Here is a 20,930-nt window from a genome sequence, read left to right on the forward strand (position 1 = left end):
TCGACAACAACTCGATGGGTCGTAGAACTTGTTTTTTCTTCTCTCCAAGGGGATTGGCTGTTACATGTTTCGTATCGACGACTACGAGGTGGTGGACGCCACGGTTCACGGCAACGCTGCCCGCTTCATCAACCACTCCTGCGAGCCCAACTGCTACTCTCGAGTCATTACCGTGGATTCCCAGAAACACATCATCATCTTCGCCTCTCGGCGGATCTTCCGTGGCGAGGAGCTCACCTACGACTACAAGTTCCCAATCGAGGACGCCAGCAACAAGCTGCCCTGCAACTGCGGTGCGAAAAAGTGTCGCAAGTTCCTCAACTGACAGCCGAGTCTTTTTAAAGAAGACTCGGCTCTGACAAGCGGCAGAGCGACGGCGCTCTGAGGACAGTCCTGACGTGGGTTGTGATGTATATACAGGAAAGGCCGTTTTGGAGGAGGGGCCAGTTGTACAAATCCCGACATATTGTGCCTACTTCTGTCTCATTTACTTTTGGCATGGGGAGTTATGAAATAGGATGAGCTTTTACAACATTGCGGTTTTGACTTCAAGTTACATTTAGATGATGAGGTTACCCCTTCATAATTTTTTTACATTGACCCATCCTCCTTAATTTTCTAGAAATACTGTATGTTACGGTCCACTGATGCTGAGATGTGAATATAAAAGGAAAAAAAAAAATCAAAGACCTTGGTTCCATTTTACACCAAAGTGCAATTTGTTGAAGGGTTTTGGAAGAGTAATTTTTCAAGGAAGAGAAATGATAAACTTCTGTCTTTTCTTATCTCAGTTTCGGCTGATGCTCATCTCCTTCTGAATGTGCCCTGATGCCTTCAGTGTGATTTAGCGGAACCTTCCCTCAGACCAGGCTTTTTTTAAAAAACTATTAACACTGTAAATGGCCAGCAGACAGGTGGGAACAGGTAGGAAGAGAGAAAAGAGAAGTTCATTTGTTTCCAGAAGGACTTGGGGAATGTTCAGTGTTAGTGGAGGTGGACTAGCCTGTAGCTCCGTAGACATGATGAAGCGTTGGCCTGAAGGTGAGGCAGCTAGAGGCTCTGGTGGACTGACGGTCCAGGGACTGAAGAACCCTGCTGATGTGCTTTAGTAGACACGTTAGAGCTGATTGTCAGAGCTGCCACACAAACATCCAGACGTGTTGCACACACGTGTGCGTGCCGTTACCATTTGACGCGCCGTTGGGATTTTCAGTCACGTTCCAAATTGCAGCAGCAGAGAACCAAACGTCATGCCCACGAATTGAATCTTCTCACAGCTCGTTTTCTTCTTGGCCTGTTGTGATAATTACAATTTGACGATGTTTTTTTATTTGTTTCACATTTTTTTAAAGTCTTGTCTGTTATGTTGTTTTATTACGGATGAGGAAATATGCTTGCTTTTAAAAAAACAAATGTAAATAATGTATATTTTTCTACAAAAAGACTTTAAAAGCACTCACTAGTGAATAGCACTTAATGATGGTATTTATATTTTTAAACAAATCGTATTTATTTTATTGCCATTTTTTGTAGGAAATAGAGGTTTACAGACACTAATGCTCAGTCTCTATGTTTTGTATTCCACTGTTTTTGTTGCAATTTCCTTTCATTTCTCTTTTAATTTGTAGCCTGAATGTTTTCTTTGATTCCAAAGACTGACGCTGGTCTGTGGCTCGGTCCCCCTTTAGTTCAGTCCACCAGTAGTTCTGTCCTGGATCCTGGCCGTTTGGTCTGACCTGTTCCCGTTCGACAGTCATGACAACTATTATTATGCACTTGAGAGAGTCCAGATTGTTGATCCAGAGCTGATCTCTCTTCTCTCCAGCCTTACTGCCTCCACACCACGTCACACCGCGAAGGAGCCCATTCAGCGCCAGCGTTGTTCTCGTCCCTGACAGCTCGTGAAGTCTCCATGCTTGTCGGCTAAATCGGCACACTTTTAAAGCCCAGTAAGAGTCTCGCCAGTCCTAACTGGTGTTGTCCCTCCAACAGTCTGGTTCGTGATGAAGAGGTGCCTTTATTTTGATGCTACCATCATACCTCTGTTGAGCTCATTTGTTTCTTTTGAACACTTCAGATGAGTGACCAGTCTCGAGCGCTCACAGGTCTTCTGATTTTGGTTTGGTTTGCCTTTGTTGAAGACGAGCATGCCTCTTCTCTGTCCGAAGCCTTTTTTTGTCCTGGTCCAACTGTTTGATCAGACCTTTTCGTCTGACCAGTTCCTCCACGGCACTAAACTTAATGACTTTGTTTTCGTCCTTATTTATTTGATTTCCACTGTTCCTTCTGGCTCAAGGCGCTTAGCCGTCACTCCCACAGCTCTGTGTTGTAGAAATAACATGACCCACACGAGGTTTGACACGAAAAAACTGTCCAGAAACAAGCCCAGACGTCTCAGAGCATTTTTGCATCGTGGAAGTCTAGACTGAGGGTGTAACAAAGTCTAGTGAGTTTTTTCTGCGAGCGACCCCACCAGCTGCCCTTTCCTCCCTGAAGGTGCAGCGCGACAAACGTCAGCTGTGATTTTCCACTTTTAAGGCATCGAATTGATTCCTCTGGCTGACAGGCCAGCCCTGTAGTCCTACAGCGGCACTTATCCTACACTGGGAATGCTAGGCTCTGCTGCTAAGGTCAACAATGAATGTATATTCCACCTCCGGGTCGTTGCAGTCGTGATGATTGTGGTACTTTTTCAGCTACGTTTTTGTATTTAACCCTTGTCTCACCGAACCTGGGCATGTAGATCCGAGCTCAAACTGGGCGGCGGCAGCAGCTTCACTGGGAATAAAACTGAATTGTGAGCAGCAGCGGCTGCATGACAACTGGTTCTTACTGGGTCAGCCGAACACTTCGCACTGGTGCATTGATAACACGTTCACCGATGCCAAGGGCTCTGTCTTCGATTCTCACTCCAGATCCACTTCTGAATTTTAAGTCAGACGCTTCAGTGAACAAACGTTGGTTTTATTCGCTGTTCATAAGGAAACGGTCTCTTCATTTTACCGCGCCACACCAGTGGCATTTCTCTGTCATTATCTGTAATTATAGTATAAATACATAACAATATTAGACAGAAACATGCATAGCTATTTCTTGTACTTTAGTATCTATACAATATATGGAATGGACAAACTTAGTTGCAGTAGCAAAACAGCAGATTTATAATGGTTAATAGCAATGTTCCAATGTACTCTAATGGTTTTGTGTTACAGTACTATCAGATGAAACTAACATGCATCCTTCTCTGTGTATCGATATCCAGTTCCAACTTTGCTGTGCCTGTGAGCGTTCCCTCGTCACGTGGAACGTCGCAGTTTTACTTTCACTTTTCTTTCTGGACAGGAATGGTTTCTATGTGATGAGAAATGTAACTGTAGTGATGTGGTTGTGAACTTCTTGAGGTCGGCCACTGTGTTTTTCTTTCTTTCTTTGTATGTTTGTTTTTTTCCCGATATTGTAGTGGTTGTCCCCCCCCTTTTTTTTTTCTGTATGTTTCTAACAGGGACTATTTAGGTGGCTTACTTGATATGGTATAAATTAAATTTTGGTTTGTGGAGACTGATCAGGAGTTTTAATAGCCCTCCTGTTTGGATCCTCTCACGTCTCCCTGACCTCTCCTTCGAAGTTTTGGTTGTTTTTATCATGTACTGTTTTTATAGTTTTTAAAGTCATAGTGCTGACGTTGAAGACATTTAATTTATTTATTTTGTGTTCTTTGACAAGTCAAGGTTCGGGAGAGGTGGGATGAGTACGTAAACGTGTTTGTATTTTTCTAATTGTTTCTTGTGTATAGAAGTTATCAGCCAATGAGGGGATGTGGTGTCGCCGAGCGAGTGGACAGTGGGATGTGCAGAAAGAGGGATCATGAAGAAGCTTTTTTCTTATGCCTTGAATATACTTTGTCTTATCAATACTCCTCCTGCTCTCCGGATAACAGTATCCACAAATACAAGTCATTTTACTCCTTTTAACAGTGTTCTGTCCATACACATCAACAAAATGAAGGAAAACCACCACAGTGAAAATGAACCACAAACTACTTGGTTGAATGTATAATTAGGAAACAAAGTTGTACATATGTGTAAAAAGAAAAGTTTCTAATCATGTTTATTTTCTATGCACTTTTTTTATTTAAGTGATAGTTTAAATAATAAACATGTCTCCTTTACTCGTTTTTTGTCTCTTGCCTTATTCACTGGATGGACAGCTCACTCGTATCATATGACGTACCGTTGAGGACGGGGGTGTATCCAGAGGACTGGACGAGTCGCCAGTCACATGGTCACAGACCCTAAGAGAAACAACCAATCACAATTTCAAGTCAGCAGTCGATAAAAGTTCACTAATGATGAGCCAGAGTAGCTGTAGGGAACTACGGGGAGAACATTCCTGGTCTTCGCTGTGAGGAAACAGTCATCCCCGCTATGCCGCTGTGCCGACTCATAACCAAATGAGCAATTACCCTGATTTATTTTTACATTCAACAAAAAGGCTGATTGTGACTGCAGTCTAAAAAGGATTCAACATTGAGTATGAGCCCCCAAAAGAGTCATTTAATCTGATGTTGGAGCACTGGGCTGACCTCTAGTGACGTCAGCTGGTCACTACCAGCTGAAGTTCCGAGTGTGTTGGCCTTCACCAGGGCTGCGCTTTGTCACCAATTCTGTTTGTGATTTTTATGAACAGGATATCGAGACGTAGTCGTGGTGGGGAAGGTTTACAGTTTGGTGGCCTGAGGATTCCATCGCTGCTTTTTGCAGACGATGTGGTCCTGTTTGCGTCATCAGCCTGTGACCTGCAGCACTCACTAGTCCGGTTTGCAGCCAAGCATGAAGCAGCGGAGATGAGGATCAACACCCCCAAATCTGAGGCCGTGGTCCTCAGCAGGAAACCGGTGGATTGCCTTCTCCGAGTGGGGGAGGAGGTCCTTCCACAAGTGAAGGAGTTTGAGAATCTCGGGTTCTTGGGGTCTGGAACGTGAGATTGGGTGGAGAATTCTTCTTCTCTTCATCTACCATTCAATCTTTGTTCCTATGGTCATGAGCGATGTCATGACCGAAAGAACGAGATCGTGGATACAAGCGGCGGAAATGGTATTTCTCAGGCAGATAGCTGGTGTCTCCCTTAGAGATAAGGTAGAAACACTGCTGTTCACGAGGGGCTCAGAGTAGAGCCGCTGCTCCTTCACGTGGAGTCAGCTGAGGTGGTTTGGGCATCTGGTGCGGATGCCTCCGGGGTGCCTCCCTGGGGAGGTGTTTCTGGCACATCAAGCTGGGAGGAGACCTCGGGGCAGACCCAGGACCAGGTGGAGGGATTATATCTCAACACTGGCCTGGGAACGCCTTGGGATTCCCCAGTCAGAGCTGGTGGATGTGGCCAGGGAAAGGGAAGTTTGGGGCTCCCTGTTAAGGCTGCTGCCCCCACAACCTGACTACGGATGAGCAACAGTAGTTCTCTCCGGGTTCTCCGGCTTCCTCCCACCTCCAAAACATGTGCTTCAGGTTAACAATCAATCATCAAAAGACTTAAAAATAGTTTAACGATCATCTTTATTGCAGAGTCCAGCTGCATAACAGAAAAACACAGAAACAATTGTGACAAAATGTTTTCATTATTTATGATATAGAAAAATAGAACAAAACACATTAAACAGACTCTGTTTGAACAGACACCTCATTCATACTGAGACCGAACGTCTCTCATCTCAAAGTGATTCTTTTTCACTGATTCAAGTGTCCACATGTCCTCATGAAGGGCCGCTTTAGTCCACTTCCTCGATGGTGGGCCCCTGGGAGCCGGTGGGTGGTGGCCCTCCAGGGCCGCCGGTGGGCATTCCTCCCTGGTACAGCTTGCTGACGACGGGGTTACACACCTTCTCCAGTTCTTTCTGCTGGTGCTGGTACTCTTCTTTCTCAGCCAGCAGGTTGTTCTCCAGCCAGCGGATGGTTTCATCACACTTCTCCATCACATTCTTCTTGTCCTCCTCGATAATTTTGTCCTTTAATTTCTCATCCTGCACCGTGCTCTTCATGTTGAAGGCGTAGGACTCCAGGGAGTTCCTGGCAGTGATTTTCTCCCTCTGAAGGTCGTCCTCTTGTTTGTACTTTTCAGCCTCTTGCACCATTTTGTCGATCTCTTCTTTGCTCAGACGACCCTTATCGTTGGTGATGGTGATCTTGTTCTCTTTGCCGGTGCTTTTGTCTACTGCCGACACGTTCAAGATGCCGTTGGCGTCTATATCGAAGGTGACCTCGATCTGTGGAACCCCTCGTGGTGCAGGTGGGATTCCAGTCAAGTCAAATTTTCCCAGCAGGTTGTTGTCACGGGTCAGGGCCCTCTCTCCTTCGTAGACCTGGATGAGGACTCCAGGCTGGTTGTCAGCGTAGGTGGAGAAGATCTGGGACTGTTTAGTGGGGATGGTGGTGTTGCGTTTAATCAGGGATGTCATCACTCCCCCGGCTGTCTCGATGCCCAGCGACAGAGGAGCCACATCCAGCAGCAGCAGGTCCTGAACGTTGCCTGACGTGTCTCCGGAGAGAATGGCGGCTTGGACAGCAGCACCGTAAGCCACCGCCTCGTCTGGGTTGATGCTCTTGTTCAGCTCCTTGCCGTTGAAGAAATCTTTCAGGAGTTTCTGGATTTTTGGGATTCGGGTGGAGCCTCCGACTAAAACGATGTCATGGATCTGTTTCTTCTCCATTTTGGCGTCTGTAAGGGCTTTTGTTACCGGCTCAAGTGTTTTTCTGAACAGGTCTCCGCACAGCTCCTCAAAGCGAGCTCTGGTGATGGAGGTGTAGAAGTCTATGCCTTCAAACAGGGAATCGATCTCAACGTTGGCCTGGCTGCTGGAGGACAGGGTTCTCTTCGCCCTCTCACAAGCTGTACGCAGCCTCCTCAGGGCTCTCTTGTTCTGGCTGATGTCCTTCTTCTGTTTCCTCTTGAATTCCTCCACAAAGTGGTTCACCAGGATGTTGTCAAAGTCCTCCCCACCCAGGTGAGTATCTCCTGCCGTGGATTTAACTTCAAAGATGCCACCTTCAATGGTCAGGATGGACACGTCAAAGGTGCCTCCGCCCAGGTCAAAGATCAGGACGTTACGTTCTCCTGACTGAACTTTGTCCAGACCGTAGGCGATGGCTGCGGCCGTCGGCTCGTTGATGATCCTCATTACATTCAGTCCGGCAATGACGCCCGCGTCTTTAGTCGCCTGTCGCTGGGAGTCGTTGAAGTACGCTGGGACTGTGATGACGGCATTGGACACCTTACGTCCAAGGTAGGCCTCAGCAGTCTCCTTCATCTTCACCAGGACCATGGAGGAGATTTCCTCTGGGAAGAAGGTTTTGTCCCCACCTTTGTAATCCACCTGAATTTTGGGTTTCCCTCTATCTGAAATCACCTTGAAGGGCCAGTGCTTCATGTCGGTCTGCACCGTCGGATCATCGATTCTTCTTCCAATCAGTCTCTTGGCGTCAAACACGGTGTTGCTGGGGTTCATGGCCACCTGGTTCTTGGCTGCGTCCCCAATCAGCCTCTCTGTGTCGGTGAACGCCACATAGCTGGGGGTTGTCCTGTTGCCCTGGTCATTGGCGATGATCTCGACTTTCCCGTGCTGGAAAACCCCCACACAGGAGTAGGTGGTTCCCAGGTCGATGCCGATCGCTGTGCCTTTAGCTGAAGACATTCTCAGAAGGGCTCGTTTGTGAAACTCTGAAAACAAATTGAAAACAGGAGAATGTTAAAGCTTGTTCACTGTCTCATCATTAAAGATGCTCCTCTCAACCCCGTTTAAGGAACTGAAGAGGGTTTTGTTCAGAGTAGAACCCTAACATCTACAACCCATGTTCAAGATAACGTTGAAAACCATCAGCTCAACAGTTTGCACCACTTGCTTCAAAATATTTCTGGCTATCAGATATCAGAAAATGAACTTTAGGAGCTGAGAAACAAGGGCTGGACTTACAGTTAGAAGCTCTTCTTGTTCTTCTGAGGTTCAGGTCCTCGTTCGTCCTCCTCCTCTGAGGTTCTTCTGTGTCTTCTTCCTCCTCTGAGGTTCTTCTGTGTTTTCTCTCCTGATTCTGATGCTTCCATCCGACCAGCAGCGGTTTTATAGCCGGAGTCGCTGTGAAGTTCATTCTCGATGCTTCGGAGAGACGATTCAAGATCATTCTGGACGCTTCAGGAAGACGCTGTCAAGTTAGCTGTACCGAATATACGACTTCCTGTTCTGCGTTTCAAAATAAGAGGACTTACTAGTGTGCGTCGCCTATTAACATCATCAGAAAATACAGTTAGTCTTATTTTGAAGGCAACATCACTCTGCGTCCGTTATTGTTCGCGTGTTATGCAAAAAGCTTTGAGTGATTACGTCACTCGTAGCAGGAAAACTGACCAATGAGAGTTGCGAGCACAGTTTTGTTTCCGGTATGAATTCACACTGAACTGTCAGATCTTTCCCGAAAAGTGGAGAAAAAACAGGAAGAATCTTAAATTAATTATTCTTCTGACATAAAGTAGAAGTTCTTTGGATTTGAACTTCTGCTTTATGTCAGAACTTTTTCACAGTTTATTTAATTCGTTAATGCTTTTTCTAAACAATTAAATAAAGTACAAAAGATCAGTTGAATTTGGCAAAATGAAGAAGTTCTGTCTGTACAAATGTTTATATTCCCTAATTCATGAGTAACCACTTCTGTTTTGCATCTATTTATGATTTATTTATTGATTTTATAGATTATTTTTCTTCTGGTTTTTTTTCATATTTATTCTTTTACTTTTTATTTTCAAATAGTTTATGAATAATATGATTCTGAACATGAATTTGTTGTTAATGTTCAATAAAGTTGGTAGAAAAGTAACAAACTATTAACTTTTACTATAAAGCGATGCTTTTTTTGAACACCAGATCCTCGATTGATGGAGTTCTGTGGGTTTAATAACCTGACAAATTAAAAGGATTAATGTTAGAACAGAGAAACATTTTTCTATGTAACCGTAATTTTTATAACTTGAATAAGTAATAAATTCAGTTACTCCTGCACTTCTGAAAGATTTCAAAAATCTGAATTTTCAATTTACAAATATTGAGAAAAAAACACATTTGCAGTGATTTCACACTTTAATCCCACACATTTGTTTGCATTTTTAGATCCCCTCAGAGCAGTCACAGCATTATAATTTCCATTGTAACACACACACACACACACACACATCCTTGCTCTGTATATATACAGTACTTTATTTACATGTTTCTGTAGGTACCTGTACACTTCATACAGGGACTGAAACAAATCAAATCCTTTCTTCTGAGATCAAAAGGAACCATTTAATGCTTGAACCTTAACTGGACATGTTGGAATACCAATGTGTCTTAATGCAATGAACATCACCCATGAAATCTTTGTATATTTTCCACCAAAATAAAAGTAGCATAAAATTAGATTCGGTTTTACTGATACAGTACATCTGTTAGTTTTATTTACAATTCTGCATAACATTTAACCAAACATGCTGAAGACAAATCATGTCCATGATGTTTAAAAGGCAGTGCATAATGTGTTCATCGTAAAGGTGAACTCCGGTCGAATTAAAAAAAACACCCCATCCCTGTCCTTCCTGGTCGGTCAGGAGCTCCTGCTGCAGGTCCGCTGGGATGGAAGTGATGAGTAATTCAGTAGAGAGTACTCAGGGAGAGGTGAAGCAGGGCATGATGGGAGCCTGGACAGACGTGGTCTGCTGAACGTAAATGCAGCGTGACAAGATGGTAGTTGGACCGGAGGAGTTCCAGTGAGTAGCCACGAAGCTGAGGAGCAGGGAGGGGCCACTGCTAGCCACTGGGCCCCAGCTCCAGCCCCCCCTGCTTATGTCTCTCCAACCACTGTAAGATCTGCTGTTTGAGTTCTTCATTGGGTTTGATCTGGTCCATGGTGAGAGGACTACGGTTGAACGGGTCCGTTTGGTCGCTGCAAGGACACGACAGAGACGTCACACGCTGGATCACACGTGGAGAGAGCATTGTGTCGTTTCTGTAACCGACCTGAGGAGGTGCCTCGCTATGGTCGAGCGGTCGACTGTGACGTTGGAGGACGGGAGAAGAACGGGATCCAGCATCAGCGTGGACATGATGGGGTCTAAGAACTCGTCGGGGGCATCAGCGTAAGTCTCCTCCTCCTGCTGCTGTCTGTCTGCGTGAGACTGAGACGGGAGAAACGTTAGTCCGGCAGGAGTCAGAGCCAGTGACGGCCGTTGATGTTCACGGATGGGGGGGGGGCACTGACTTCATCAGAATCACATTTACAAAACACGTGAACCTGCAGTTCAGCTTATTCACCATTTAATTATCAACAGTGAGTGGGTTATGTTTAAAGTCTACACGTACAAATCCCTGGGACCACCAGCTGGTGAGGCCGTCCTCACCTGCCTCCCCTGACCACAAAGACTCAAAGAACAAGTCTGTGTTTCAGGACTGTCAAACTCTACCTTTATTTTATCAGCAAGGAGTCCGAAGGCCACGATCATGTCCCCGGGCTTGTTGATCTTCTTCAGGACCCTGACTGTTTGGGAGAAGAGTGTAGGAGAGTACGATCGGCCGTCCTTCGGGACTGTGGCGCAGAAATTCTCCTCATCGCTGCCAAAGAAAGAATCGTTTTCTTTAACACCCAAAGAAACAGACGGCTAAAGGAATCCGGTTCAGCTTCTTTAACGTCTTGTTTGACCATTAGAGGAACATTCATACCCCAGATTCAGGTAGATGGTGCAGATGTCAGAAACCAGCTGCTGGGGCTTGAAGTCAAACTCGCTGAAGTCCTTCACCTTAAGAGCACCCATCTTAGGACCAACCAGGTGCTGCAGGAAGTAGTTGAGCATGGAGATGATCCTCTCAGCCAAGAAGGGGTGCACGAAGATCCCCCTGATCTCTGCTTATGACCACAATCCTTAGACAGATGGCGACACACTTGAAATGAACACATCAAATCTCTTCTCCTGACCTGAGGTGAGGAAGGCCAGCGTTCCGATGGTTTCGTTAGACATGATGTTGTGGAAACGTCCCAGCTGTCCGAACATCTGCAGGTTGGACTCCTTCTCTCTCCGGGCATCGGGGGTCAGGCCGTCCCACTCCCCTCGATCGCGCTCCAGCTGCAGGACCTTGATTTTACTCAAGTACTGCAGCACAAGCAGAGAACCACATCCACACCCACTCAGTGAGCCGAGCTCAAGTCGTTAACATTTGCTTTATTCGCAGTGAGGATGATCATCTCAGTTACAACCATTACAACCTACAACCACGGACAGTTCTTGACATCAAATTTACCTGAATAGCCTCATCCAGGAGGAAGATGGCGTCGTTCATCAGTAGGTTGAGGAACCTGAGGAACAGAGGTGGGTTCATGGCCTCCAGATTTTCTGATGCATAGTGCGCCAAATGCTGACGGAGAGACGGGATGGAAAATTAAAAACATGTAATCTGATTATGAAACGTCCTCGGGGCAAAGACCTATAATAAAGCTCTTTGTTTTGCTGCTACCTTGATGCTCTCTCTGTAGTTCTCTTTAGCCCACATGTACTTGAGGATGGGATACATCGGCCTTCTGTAGTTAAACTTCTGCTCAAATTGATGGGGGTCACCTAAAACCAAACAGAAAAACTAAATAAAGCCAAACATGTTGTTCCAATCTCAGATTTTAGTTCCACCTTTTTTTTTTTAAATTTCTAATTGTGTTATGTAACATCATGAGGTTCCTTTTCCATGTTTTGAGTAAAAATAAATTTTCAGTGCAGTTTTAAGTCAGAACCTTTGAGGAATAAAAAAAAGCTTCACCTGTGAATTCAATGTCCACAAACACGGTGATGAGGGCCTCAGCCAGCTGAGGCGCGTGTCTGTAGGAGCAGAAGACTCTCTCTCGCTGGAACACCACCGGCTGCACCGCGCCAGGAGCCATCGGCACCATGTGGGGCATCACCGCCTCCAGCACCTCTGCCAGCTTGGCCCTTAAATGAGGGTTCTTCATCCTGTTGCAGTAAGGAAAGGAGGCAGACACGACCCGCATCATTCACACCCCATCAGGCCTTACAAAACCTCCCCTTTAACTGACCCCAACTGTACCTTTCTACATCACCCATGAAGACAGTGATGAAATTAAGAATCTGCTCCAAACTTTCTGTCGATGTCTCCAAAACGTCATCCGCGAACCGACGCAGGAAGATGAAGAAATCTCCCAAATTCTCCGCAAAGAACTCTGGAAAACAAATAATGCATGTAAGAATGAATTTCAAGCATAAATAATTGTAGTACACGTGACCAAACGAGCACAACTTGAGTCAATTCAACAGGTGATGCTATATCTTCAGAACTCTAAACCCAATCAAAGGTGAGTTTAGTCAACTAGTTGTTCTGGAGCAGAGGTGTCAAAGTCAAAAAGATAAATGCATTATTGTGCTGCTCTGTAACCCCACCGATCAATGCTTTCAAATTGTGAAAAAAATAAATAAATAACTCGAATCAGTAGTATTCTTTTTCGTGGCTCTTATCTGCAATTTTCCCCGAGTCCATTCAACTGAAAAATATAAATACTAAAATCTACGGCACACAGACAAAACAATACTTCCTTCAGAGACGTCACGTGTTGTAGAAACAAATGTAAAAATTTAACTGAACTTAAAACTGAAAACACGTTACTGAGGCTGAGCCTGATATTTGATGGTGTCTCATCTTTCGTACAAGTTCATCAATGTTCGGGGTCAGGGGTCATTCAGGGGTCAGGCTGTGAGCTAAGGACATCTTCAGGATGGAGTGAAGGTGTTTATCTCTTGTGTGATGTTTCGTTCAGCTTCATCAGAGAGAACGGTTGTTCTTTTTTCCCTGACCTACTGCTTCCTTGACCTCTGATTATTTTCAAAGTTTTTATTATCCATCTCCAGAATTTTGACCTACCTGGTACATAGCACAGCATAGTATTTTGTACAGAGGGCAGGGGAAAAGTGAGCGCTACATGTTCCGGCCCCTGGTTTCCCACCCCGAGCTGCACCAGCAGAGCAGCGATGGAAGCCTGGAGGTTAAGGCAGCATTGCAGCATGACGGGCTGCGTGCTGGCAGCTTTGGTGGACAGGTACACGATCATCAGACGCTCAAACTGCTCCAGGAGCTGCTCCGACATCGGGCTGCCTGAGCGCTGAGCCTCCTGCCACGTCACCTGGAGTCGGTGCAGAGACTGGTTCATCTTCACCATCTGCTCATGAAGTCTGCCAACGCACAACGCACACGCAGGAGAAGAAAACACGGCTGACTTCTGACATGGAGTTCACGTGATAAACACACTGCGTTTCAGTGATGTCCTGATAGGACTTGCAGATGTCTGATTCCAGGTCTGTACCTGTGGAAGCCCAGATGCAGGGTGAGCTGTGTGAGGATGAGGTTTTCAGTCAGGAGGCTGTAGGACTGTGGAGACTCCACCGACTGCTGTGGCGGTACAGGGATCAGGCAGGTTTCCTTGTCCAGACCTGTATTAAACAAACGGCCGTTACGTTCCTTGTGAAAATCAATATATATTCAATATATACTGATAACTTCCATATCTTTAAAGGGAAGAGTTATTGATGGGTGTGAACACGTCCCAACCTGCTGCATGCACACTGCGATTCCGCCTCTCCTCGTCGCTCAGCTCCTTGAGGGCGCAGTAGGTCGGGTTGAAGGTGAGCAGTTTGGTCGAGGACGGCCTGCAGAAGGGCTGACACAGTTTCAGAAGCGCTGCGCCGAGGTTTACGAAGAGCGCATCCGAGGCATACATCTGGAAGAAGATCTCCGGCATTTGATTGGCCCATATCTTGGCGCGGCCGGCGTTAGCCTGCAGGCAGTTGCCCAACCACGACAGCAGCAAGTGGCGTGTCTCGCCTGATCGTTGGAGTAAGTTTTTCAAGATCTGATGCAACTTTTCGTGAAACTGGCCCATGAACTGTAACACATAAGGAGTCGGTAACACCAGCAGTGAGACACTGACGGCTAAATAAGTGTCATCTTTAAACAAGTCAACAAAAAGCAGCATCAATCTAAAGAATATGTAGTTACCTGGTGGACGTTGGCCTCTTGGACCTTTGTCTCTTGGGCACTGGAGCGGGAGGGGTTCAGGAAGTAGCCATGTCCTTCCACTACACCTGGGGTTTTCAACAAGCAGGAGATGCTTAGCACTGCTCCCAAAAGGCTCTTCTGGTATTGTAAACCATTAGTTGGATCTTTGGGCTGTATGTGTTCCACCAATACCTACGAAAACCACCAAAAAGAAATGCGTCAGGAGATTTGAACAAAACAGAGGCACTAAAAGAAACTTGCACGGTGTAGGTTGGACGGTGAAATGGAATTTGTCTAGTAAATATTATTGTACACCACTTGATCAATAATGGGCACCAAACTTGAAGAAAATGGATACCAAACAATACCTTGGCGATGTCTTTATGGTGGCTAAAGTAGAGCAGAACATCGAGGTAGAAGTAGAGGACAGGCTGGCACAGGTCCAGGTCTTTAACACGTCCCTGGAAGATATCGAACACCGGTACCATCACCTCCTTGAAGGTACGCACCTCCTGGTCAGAGAGTATACCAGCAATGACCTCCTCCACAAACTCCACCACCTCCTCCAGCTCTGAAACACAAACAGAGAAGGGAACGCTCAAGGGAAAGCTTTACCAGCATAAGGAGAAGGAAAAATACACATAAACCAAAGCTATCAGTCATTTCTGAAGTGGCCAATCCTGAACGTACGTGCTCCGCTGAAGCCTTCCAGCAGAAGGTCCAGAAGCTGTTCATAGATATTCTGGGTGACGTAAATCTCTGGGGTGAGCAGGACCGTCCGTGTGTTGGAGACCGTCAGGTTCTTACAGCGAACAGCAAATGACAATAACTTCTCGGGTACCTTTGTTACCTGTTGCACACAATCAAGTCTCTGACTTATAAAAGAGCATGGACGGTTACAGTGTTCCAGTTAGCAAATATAATACTAATAGAGCTAGAAGTGCTATGATTTAATCCAGATGGGAAGACTTGCACCTCTTCTTTGGCCCTCTGGTAACAAGCGAAAAGGTAAGGGACGGCGCGTTTCTCTCCACAGTCCCGGTCAGCAGACAGGTTGACGGCGCTGCAGGACGTCATGTAGATGATGTGGTTTCCAGGTTCAAGGAGCAGCAGGCGGCTGAACAGAGCCTGGAGGACAGAGTGAGACATCACACACACACACGCACACACACACACACACACACACACACACACACACACACACACACACACACACACACGCACACGCACACACACACACAAGTTCACGCAAATAATCAAGAAAGCTCCATGTGTCACACACCCTGTTTCGTTCTGTTTGACCTTCTGTCAATTAGTTAATGAAAAACTCAGCTTTAACCTGGTTTAGGTTATATATCTATCTGACCGATTTCAGTTTGTTCATGTTAATAAATTCTCAGATCAAGAAACTCTTTCCTTATGGAGTACCTCAAGGATCTGTTCTGGGGTGAACACTGTTTAATCCATATATGTAACCATTGGGAAATATTATAGGAAAACAACATTAATTTTCACTGTTATGCAGACGATACTCAATTATATTTGTCAATTAAAACAAACAAATCTGACCAATTAACTGAATTAGAGACTTGCCTCAGGAATATTAAGTCTTGGATGCTTCACAACTTCTTAATGCTGAACAGTAACAAAACAAATTATTATTATTGGGTTTCAGAATCATAGAGATGATAACTCTAATACTGTAATTCACTTGGATACCATTGCTTTATCCTCTACCAATGAAGTCAGGAACTTGGGAGTGATTTTTGATCAAGATCTGTCCGTTGACTCTTATTAAGTCTGTGTCTCAGACAGCCTTCTTTCATTTACGAAACATTGCTAAAATTAGAAATATCTTATTCTTTAAAGACGCAGAAAAAAATCATTCATGCCTTTGTCACTTCTAGATTAGATTACTGAAATTCTTTATTATCAGGATGTTCAAGCTCCTCTATTAGAACTCTACAACTAGCTCAGAATGCAGCTGCCTGCATACTGACTCGAACTGGGGGGAGAGAGCACATTTCTCGTGTCATGGCGTCCTTACATTGGCTACCGATTAAATCTAGAATAAAATTCAAAATCCTCATGATCACATATAACGCTGTTCATCGTAAGGCTCAGTGTATCACCCTCCCAGGGCTCTTCGATCTAAGGATGCAGGATTTCTGGTGATTCATCAGGTATTTAAGAGTAGAACAGGAGGCAGAAGCTTTAAGCTATCTGCCCCCTCTACTCCGGAACGATCTCCCGCCATTGGTCCGGGGGGCAGACACCCTTAACGTATTTAAGAGCAGACTCAAAACCCTTCTCTTTGAAAAAGCCTAAAATGAACCCAACTGGTCAAAGTGGATGGCCGCCCTCCAAAGTCTGGGTCCTGTCTGGAGTTTCTTCCTCAATGAGAAGTTTTTCCTCATCCTTATGCTCTGGAGGGTCCTGTTGGGTCTCTGTCTGTTAAAGCGCTTTGAAATGTCTGATGTGATTAAGCGCTAAATAAAGGTTGATTGATTAATTGATTGCCTTTCCTGGGAGTGATGAACTTCACCCACATCTATGTGCTGCCACTCATTCACAAATTGTACCAAAACTTTTGTGCTTTTTTTGAGAGGCAAGAAACACCACAAACCGTAGGAAGAACAAACTCATGTTGAGATCTGACCTGCTCTATGTTGTCCATGTCCAACCAGTCCTGTCCATCAAGATCTGCGGCCATCTCTTCTAGGTAAACACAGCGGGGAGGGATCCCATTTCCTCCTCTTAGACTGGGGTCACCTACAGGAGTAAGAACAACAATCACTGGGGGGCTTGTCTCCAGCCGTGGTTGATTCCCACTGTCAGCTGCTGGAGACACTCTGGTGCAACGCGGTGGAATCCATCTGGGGGGGAAGCGCTTCTTTTTACACTGCTATAAAAAAGTATTTGATCTCCACCTAATTTCACCATATTGACTGTAAATTGAAGAAGAAACAAATGCAGCCCAAATGAAAATACAACTTTTAAATGACTGGAATTTAAATTTAGCTTCTTGACTCAAAGGGCCCATCTTGTACCAGCTAAGCCAGGCTGGAAAAAAGTATTTTAGTCTAGGGACGATTCTAAATCTAATTTAAACTCAACAAGGATGGTCTGCAGCTTCTCCAGGTGCCCCAGAGAAAGGATCCTGACTGGCCGCGTCACCACCTGGTTGTCGTGGTAGCAGCTGGCTGTCATGGTTTGATACTGGTCTCCATGGGGGACCTCTACACCCGGAAGGGTAGGAAGGCCATCAGGATCACTAAAGACCGACATCACCCAGAACTTTGTTCTAGCTCGTGCAGTCTGGCTGACAGCATCCGGGTCAACATCTGCCCACCAGAGAACCCTCAACAGCACACTGTACAATGATCTGCACCTGCAATGATGCTAAATGACACATGGCTTCTTTAGATCTCACTTTGTGACTTTTGTGTAGATTGCCAACACAAATTTTAGACGTCTATCTTAATACTTTCATTTCACTCTCTTTCACTACCTTTGAGAACATTGTGTGACACCAGAACTCCAGTGACAGTTGCTGGACACCATTGGTTCCTGCTGATGAGGCTTCAGTAGGATGCTGCTAAATATGTTATATTGCATATTTAGCAGCATCACTCTGTAGATTTTTTAAAAACTTTTTTAGTGCTTCTTCTCTCTCTCCTAAGTGAGTTTCGGTTTGTCTATTTCTGGACACCGCGAGAAATGATTCCATTAAAGTTGTGGGAATCAAATACTGTACCAGTTGTGAGAGTATCACTGTCAAAGTGCTCTGCTCTTCATACCGGTATGACTGATCACACAGTGTCCGTAACTTAAAATTCTTCGGAGAACTAGCAACTCTCATTTAGCAGGAAGAATTTCCCTGACAACACTTCCACATAATATCTGCTATGAGAAACTGAGAGACAAAGTGTTAATGATAGGGCCAAGAAAGAAATGTGATTGGGTCAGACAGGCGACACTATAAAACCCAGTTTTTTTTAAATTGTATACGTTTAGCAGCATTGAGAAATTCAATCCCAAACTTTTTTTTGCTGGCAGATGTTAGAGAATCCCTGCTTGATGAAGAGTTAACAGAGCAGACGGTCCCCTCGCCCGTCCTCTGCCTCATTTTTACTTACTGTTGTCCAGAGTGATGAGAAATATTCTCTGGATCATGTGGTTGACATTGAGCTGTTCACACAGCTCCTGCCGGGAGCGAAAGGAGCGGCTGATCTCTGCCACCGAGTCGTCATTCTCATCCACGCTGTCGGACACCGAGTTCTCCGACTCTGATTGGCTCTCCCCCGAGTCCTCCACTGTGACACAAGATAATCATTTGGTTACACTGTGAATGATCCACATGTGCTTCTTGTTGCAGCAGCTTGAACACCAGGACTCACATGGTTGTTCAGCAGAGAGCTGCTGTGTCGTCTGGCCTGATGCAAACTGTTTGGCATCGGCCACGGAGCTGAAAAGGGCAGCAAAGGGGTTGCAAGAGATGCCCTGGTTGTTGTTGCCCTGGTCAGTCATCTCACTGAGGCTCAACACTCAGTCCATCCACGATCGCAGTCCTCAGGTCCCTGCAGACACATCCAGACAATCAGTGTGTGTGTTAGTCCACCAAATATCTTCACAACCTTTGCAGATAAGAAAGAGGAAACAAAGGGGATGAAAATGAGATTATGACTTTGACCTTGAAAAAACTAGGTCAAGGTCAAATGTCAACTTTTGTATATTTTTTTGCAAATATCTCAGGAACCGGATGAGATAGTAAGATGAAACAAAAGGCTTTATATTCAGGGAGGCAAGAGGATGAAAATGAGGTCACAACCTTGACGTTGAAAAACTAGTTCTAGGTCAAATTTTCCACTTTTGTACCTTTTTAAGTACACATCTCAGAAACCTGATGAGATATAATCACTAAACAAAAAGCAACATTTTCAGGAAGCCAGAGGCACAAAAATGTGTAGGTCAGGGTAAAATGTTGAATTCAGGGGTGTCGCAGGATGTTGCAGTCTCTGACTGCCTTGTTCATAGCTTGATATGTCTCTTTTTCTATGACTTCATTCAAATGAACTGGATCAGTCTATCATATCATATGGAATTAGCCATCAGTCTTCATGCAGCCATTCGCGGCCAGTTTAGAGGATTTATCATCCATGCAGCCATGAGGATAGAGCAACAGGCTGCTGTTCCTCTCTGCTGACATGAAGTGTCGGCTATTTTCCAATCCCATTTCTTCCCGAGTCTCAACATACAATCTTCACTTTGGGTTAACGGTAAAACCCTGACACAACTTCACTGTTAAGAGATTCCTTCAACAACGTTCTTTCTCTTTGCCATCACATTAAAAACTTGTTCACGTGACATTCTAGAAATGTGAAACAACAAAGCAACTGCAACTGCTTACAACTCAACAAGGTGGAAGAGTGAACACACGATGTAGACCAAATTTATTCAGGCCCCATTACATTTCAGGTTTCCTTGAAAACTATCTTAAATTTATTAGCTATTAGTCAGAATAAAATTACACAAAACAGTATAAATAGCTCAATCCAACAGATATGGTGTTATGACAAGCTTGATGGAACTGATCCACACACCACAGTTAACAACCACCATCACTAAATCACCGCCATGCTTCACTTTGGGCAGGCTGATCTCCACACATCCTTCCACCTTTCCCTCATAGACGTGTGACTTATCCAGAAACACACAGCGTTGTATCAGTGCTCAATAGAACTTTTTCTCCAATTTGATATTATCAGAACACACAACCTTTCTAAAAATACCCCTGGTCTTCCTCTCCCCCCCTTGCCTGGTAGCTCCATCCTCAGCATCCTTGTCCTTTTGCTATCCTCTCTGTCCCAAACCAACCTCATCCGTTTCCCACCAACATGACCCGTCCCTCAACAGAGCAGCACCTCCGAACTTCTGGCTCTTCTCTACTTATTTATTGCCATACCAGAGCAGAATTTTCATGTGACAAAACACGCAAACGTGGTTTGAAACACTCTGGGCCTCAGCTGGAACACTAAGTCTATGGATGATGGCACATTGTTTTAACATTTAATTTATTTTTTTGGGATGATTTTCAGTACCGTTTGGTGCTTGTTGTGACAAACCGACAGCGGGGCAGCACGTAGCAGTCACCGCCCGGTGCACGCATGATTTCAGAGGGGCTAAACCAGCAGTCACGTAACCCACCTGCCTGACGCTAGTTAGCTACAGGTACCTAGCAGGTTTAGCTACAGGTAGCTGGCAGGTTTAGCTACAGGTAGCTAGCAGGTTTAGCTAGTAGCCGTGACACAACCGCATCAGGGCTAACTAGCCTGCTAGCTAGCCTGCTAGCTAGCCTGCTAGCTAGCCTGCTAGCTAGCCTGCTAGCTAGCCTGCTAGCTAGCCTGCTAGCTTAGCGGCGAGCTCGCCGAGCCGTGAACTCCCTCAGACTCTTTTAACCGTCGATGACCGGAGCGGTCCGCTGGAGTCGGTTCGGTTCGGCTCTAAGTAACGTAAAAACACAAGAGATAAAACTGTCCTACCTGTTTGACGAGAAGAAGCGTTTTTAGATTTAAAGAATTGCTTCTACGGAGCCAGGAGCAGTTCCTCTGTAGCCTGATACTGGTGACGTCATCGAGACGCGACGGAAGACGGTCTGGTTCGATCAATAACTTCACAAAGATTAAATTAATTTGTGCTCCTGAAAAATTCCAGGATCAAATATTATAATTGAAAAATGTTTTTAAATGAAAACGTTTTGAATAAAAATGTTTTGTATGAATTATTGTTGATAAAATAGATCAGAAGTGTATTATAACAGTGTGTTAAATTAAATTAAGTTACAGTAAGGCAATACAGTGGAACACATGGG

At 45.1% G+C, this 20,930-nt stretch overlaps 3 protein-coding genes across 7 annotated transcripts in view; 1 reads left to right on the plus strand and 2 right to left on the minus strand.

Moving 5' to 3' along the window:
• The window catches only part of kmt2a (lysine (K)-specific methyltransferase 2A), a 41,328-nt gene extending 37,160 nt beyond the window's left edge, over positions 1–4,168 (plus strand). For all 4 annotated transcript variants that reach the window (XM_068316542.1, XM_068316545.1, XM_068316543.1 and 1 more), the window contains exon 34: positions 50–4,168. In XM_068316542.1, the coding sequence (XP_068172643.1) occupies positions 50–325 (276 nt within the window). In that variant the 3' untranslated portion in view covers positions 326–4,168. The remainder of the gene's footprint in view (positions 1–49) is intronic.
• Positions 4,169–5,530: 1,362 nt separating this feature from the next.
• On the minus strand, positions 5,531–8,117 carry LOC137596996 (heat shock 70 kDa protein 1-like). Its single transcript, XM_068317864.1, has 2 exons — positions 7,961–8,117; positions 5,531–7,707 (listed from the first exon to the last, which is right to left on the minus strand). The coding sequence occupies exon 2, from the start codon at positions 7,679–7,681 to the stop codon at positions 5,762–5,764; it is 1,920 nt and encodes a 639-aa protein (XP_068173965.1). The 5' UTR covers positions 7,682–7,707; positions 7,961–8,117; the 3' UTR covers positions 5,531–5,761.
• A 985-nt stretch (positions 8,118–9,102) lies between these two features.
• ube4a (ubiquitination factor E4A (UFD2 homolog, yeast)) lies at positions 9,103–20,704 on the minus strand. Of its 2 annotated transcripts, none has more exons than XM_068317972.1 (20): positions 20,602–20,704; positions 18,460–18,639; positions 18,199–18,375; positions 16,719–16,831; positions 15,035–15,187; positions 14,750–14,909; positions 14,428–14,630; positions 14,060–14,251; positions 13,613–13,946; positions 13,368–13,494; positions 12,929–13,236; positions 12,101–12,233; positions 11,816–12,006; positions 11,522–11,622; positions 11,309–11,422; positions 10,986–11,160; positions 10,733–10,913; positions 10,477–10,624; positions 10,034–10,191; positions 9,103–9,959 (listed from the first exon to the last, which is right to left on the minus strand). In XM_068317972.1, exons 2-20 carry the CDS (start codon positions 18,587–18,589, stop codon positions 9,824–9,826), a joined length of 3,234 nt encoding a protein of 1,077 aa, XP_068174073.1. In that variant the 5' UTR covers positions 18,590–18,639; positions 20,602–20,704; the 3' UTR covers positions 9,103–9,823. The 2 variants fall into 2 exon arrangements, with proteins under 2 accessions (XP_068174073.1, XP_068174074.1); XM_068317973.1 differs by having other exon boundaries at positions 18,460–18,696; positions 20,602–20,692.
• Positions 20,705–20,930: the final 226 nt, after the last annotated feature.

This window comes from Antennarius striatus, chromosome 6, assembly GCF_040054535.1.
Source record: "Antennarius striatus isolate MH-2024 chromosome 6, ASM4005453v1, whole genome shotgun sequence".
NCBI classification, from domain to species: domain Eukaryota; kingdom Metazoa; phylum Chordata; class Actinopteri; order Lophiiformes; family Antennariidae; genus Antennarius; species Antennarius striatus.

What these genes read in the sequence shown, in the direction of transcription:
- LOC137596996 (XM_068317864.1), bottom strand. Translation starts at nt 7,681, where the DNA reads ATGTCTTCAGCTAAAGGCACAGCGATCGGCATCGACCTGGGAACCACC.
- ube4a (XM_068317972.1), bottom strand. Translation starts at nt 18,589, where the DNA reads ATGACTGACCAGGGCAACAACAACCAGGGCATCTCTTGCAACCCCTTT. An exon ending in AAGAGGCCAACGTCCACCAG is followed by an intron (nt 13,947 to 14,059) that starts GTAACTACATAT and finishes TATGTGTTACAG; the next exon opens with TTCATGGGCCAGTTTCACGA. An exon ending in ACTACAGAGAGAGCATCAAG is followed by an intron (nt 11,423 to 11,521) that starts GTAGCAGCAAAA and finishes TCTCTCCGTCAG; the next exon opens with CATTTGGCGCACTATGCATC.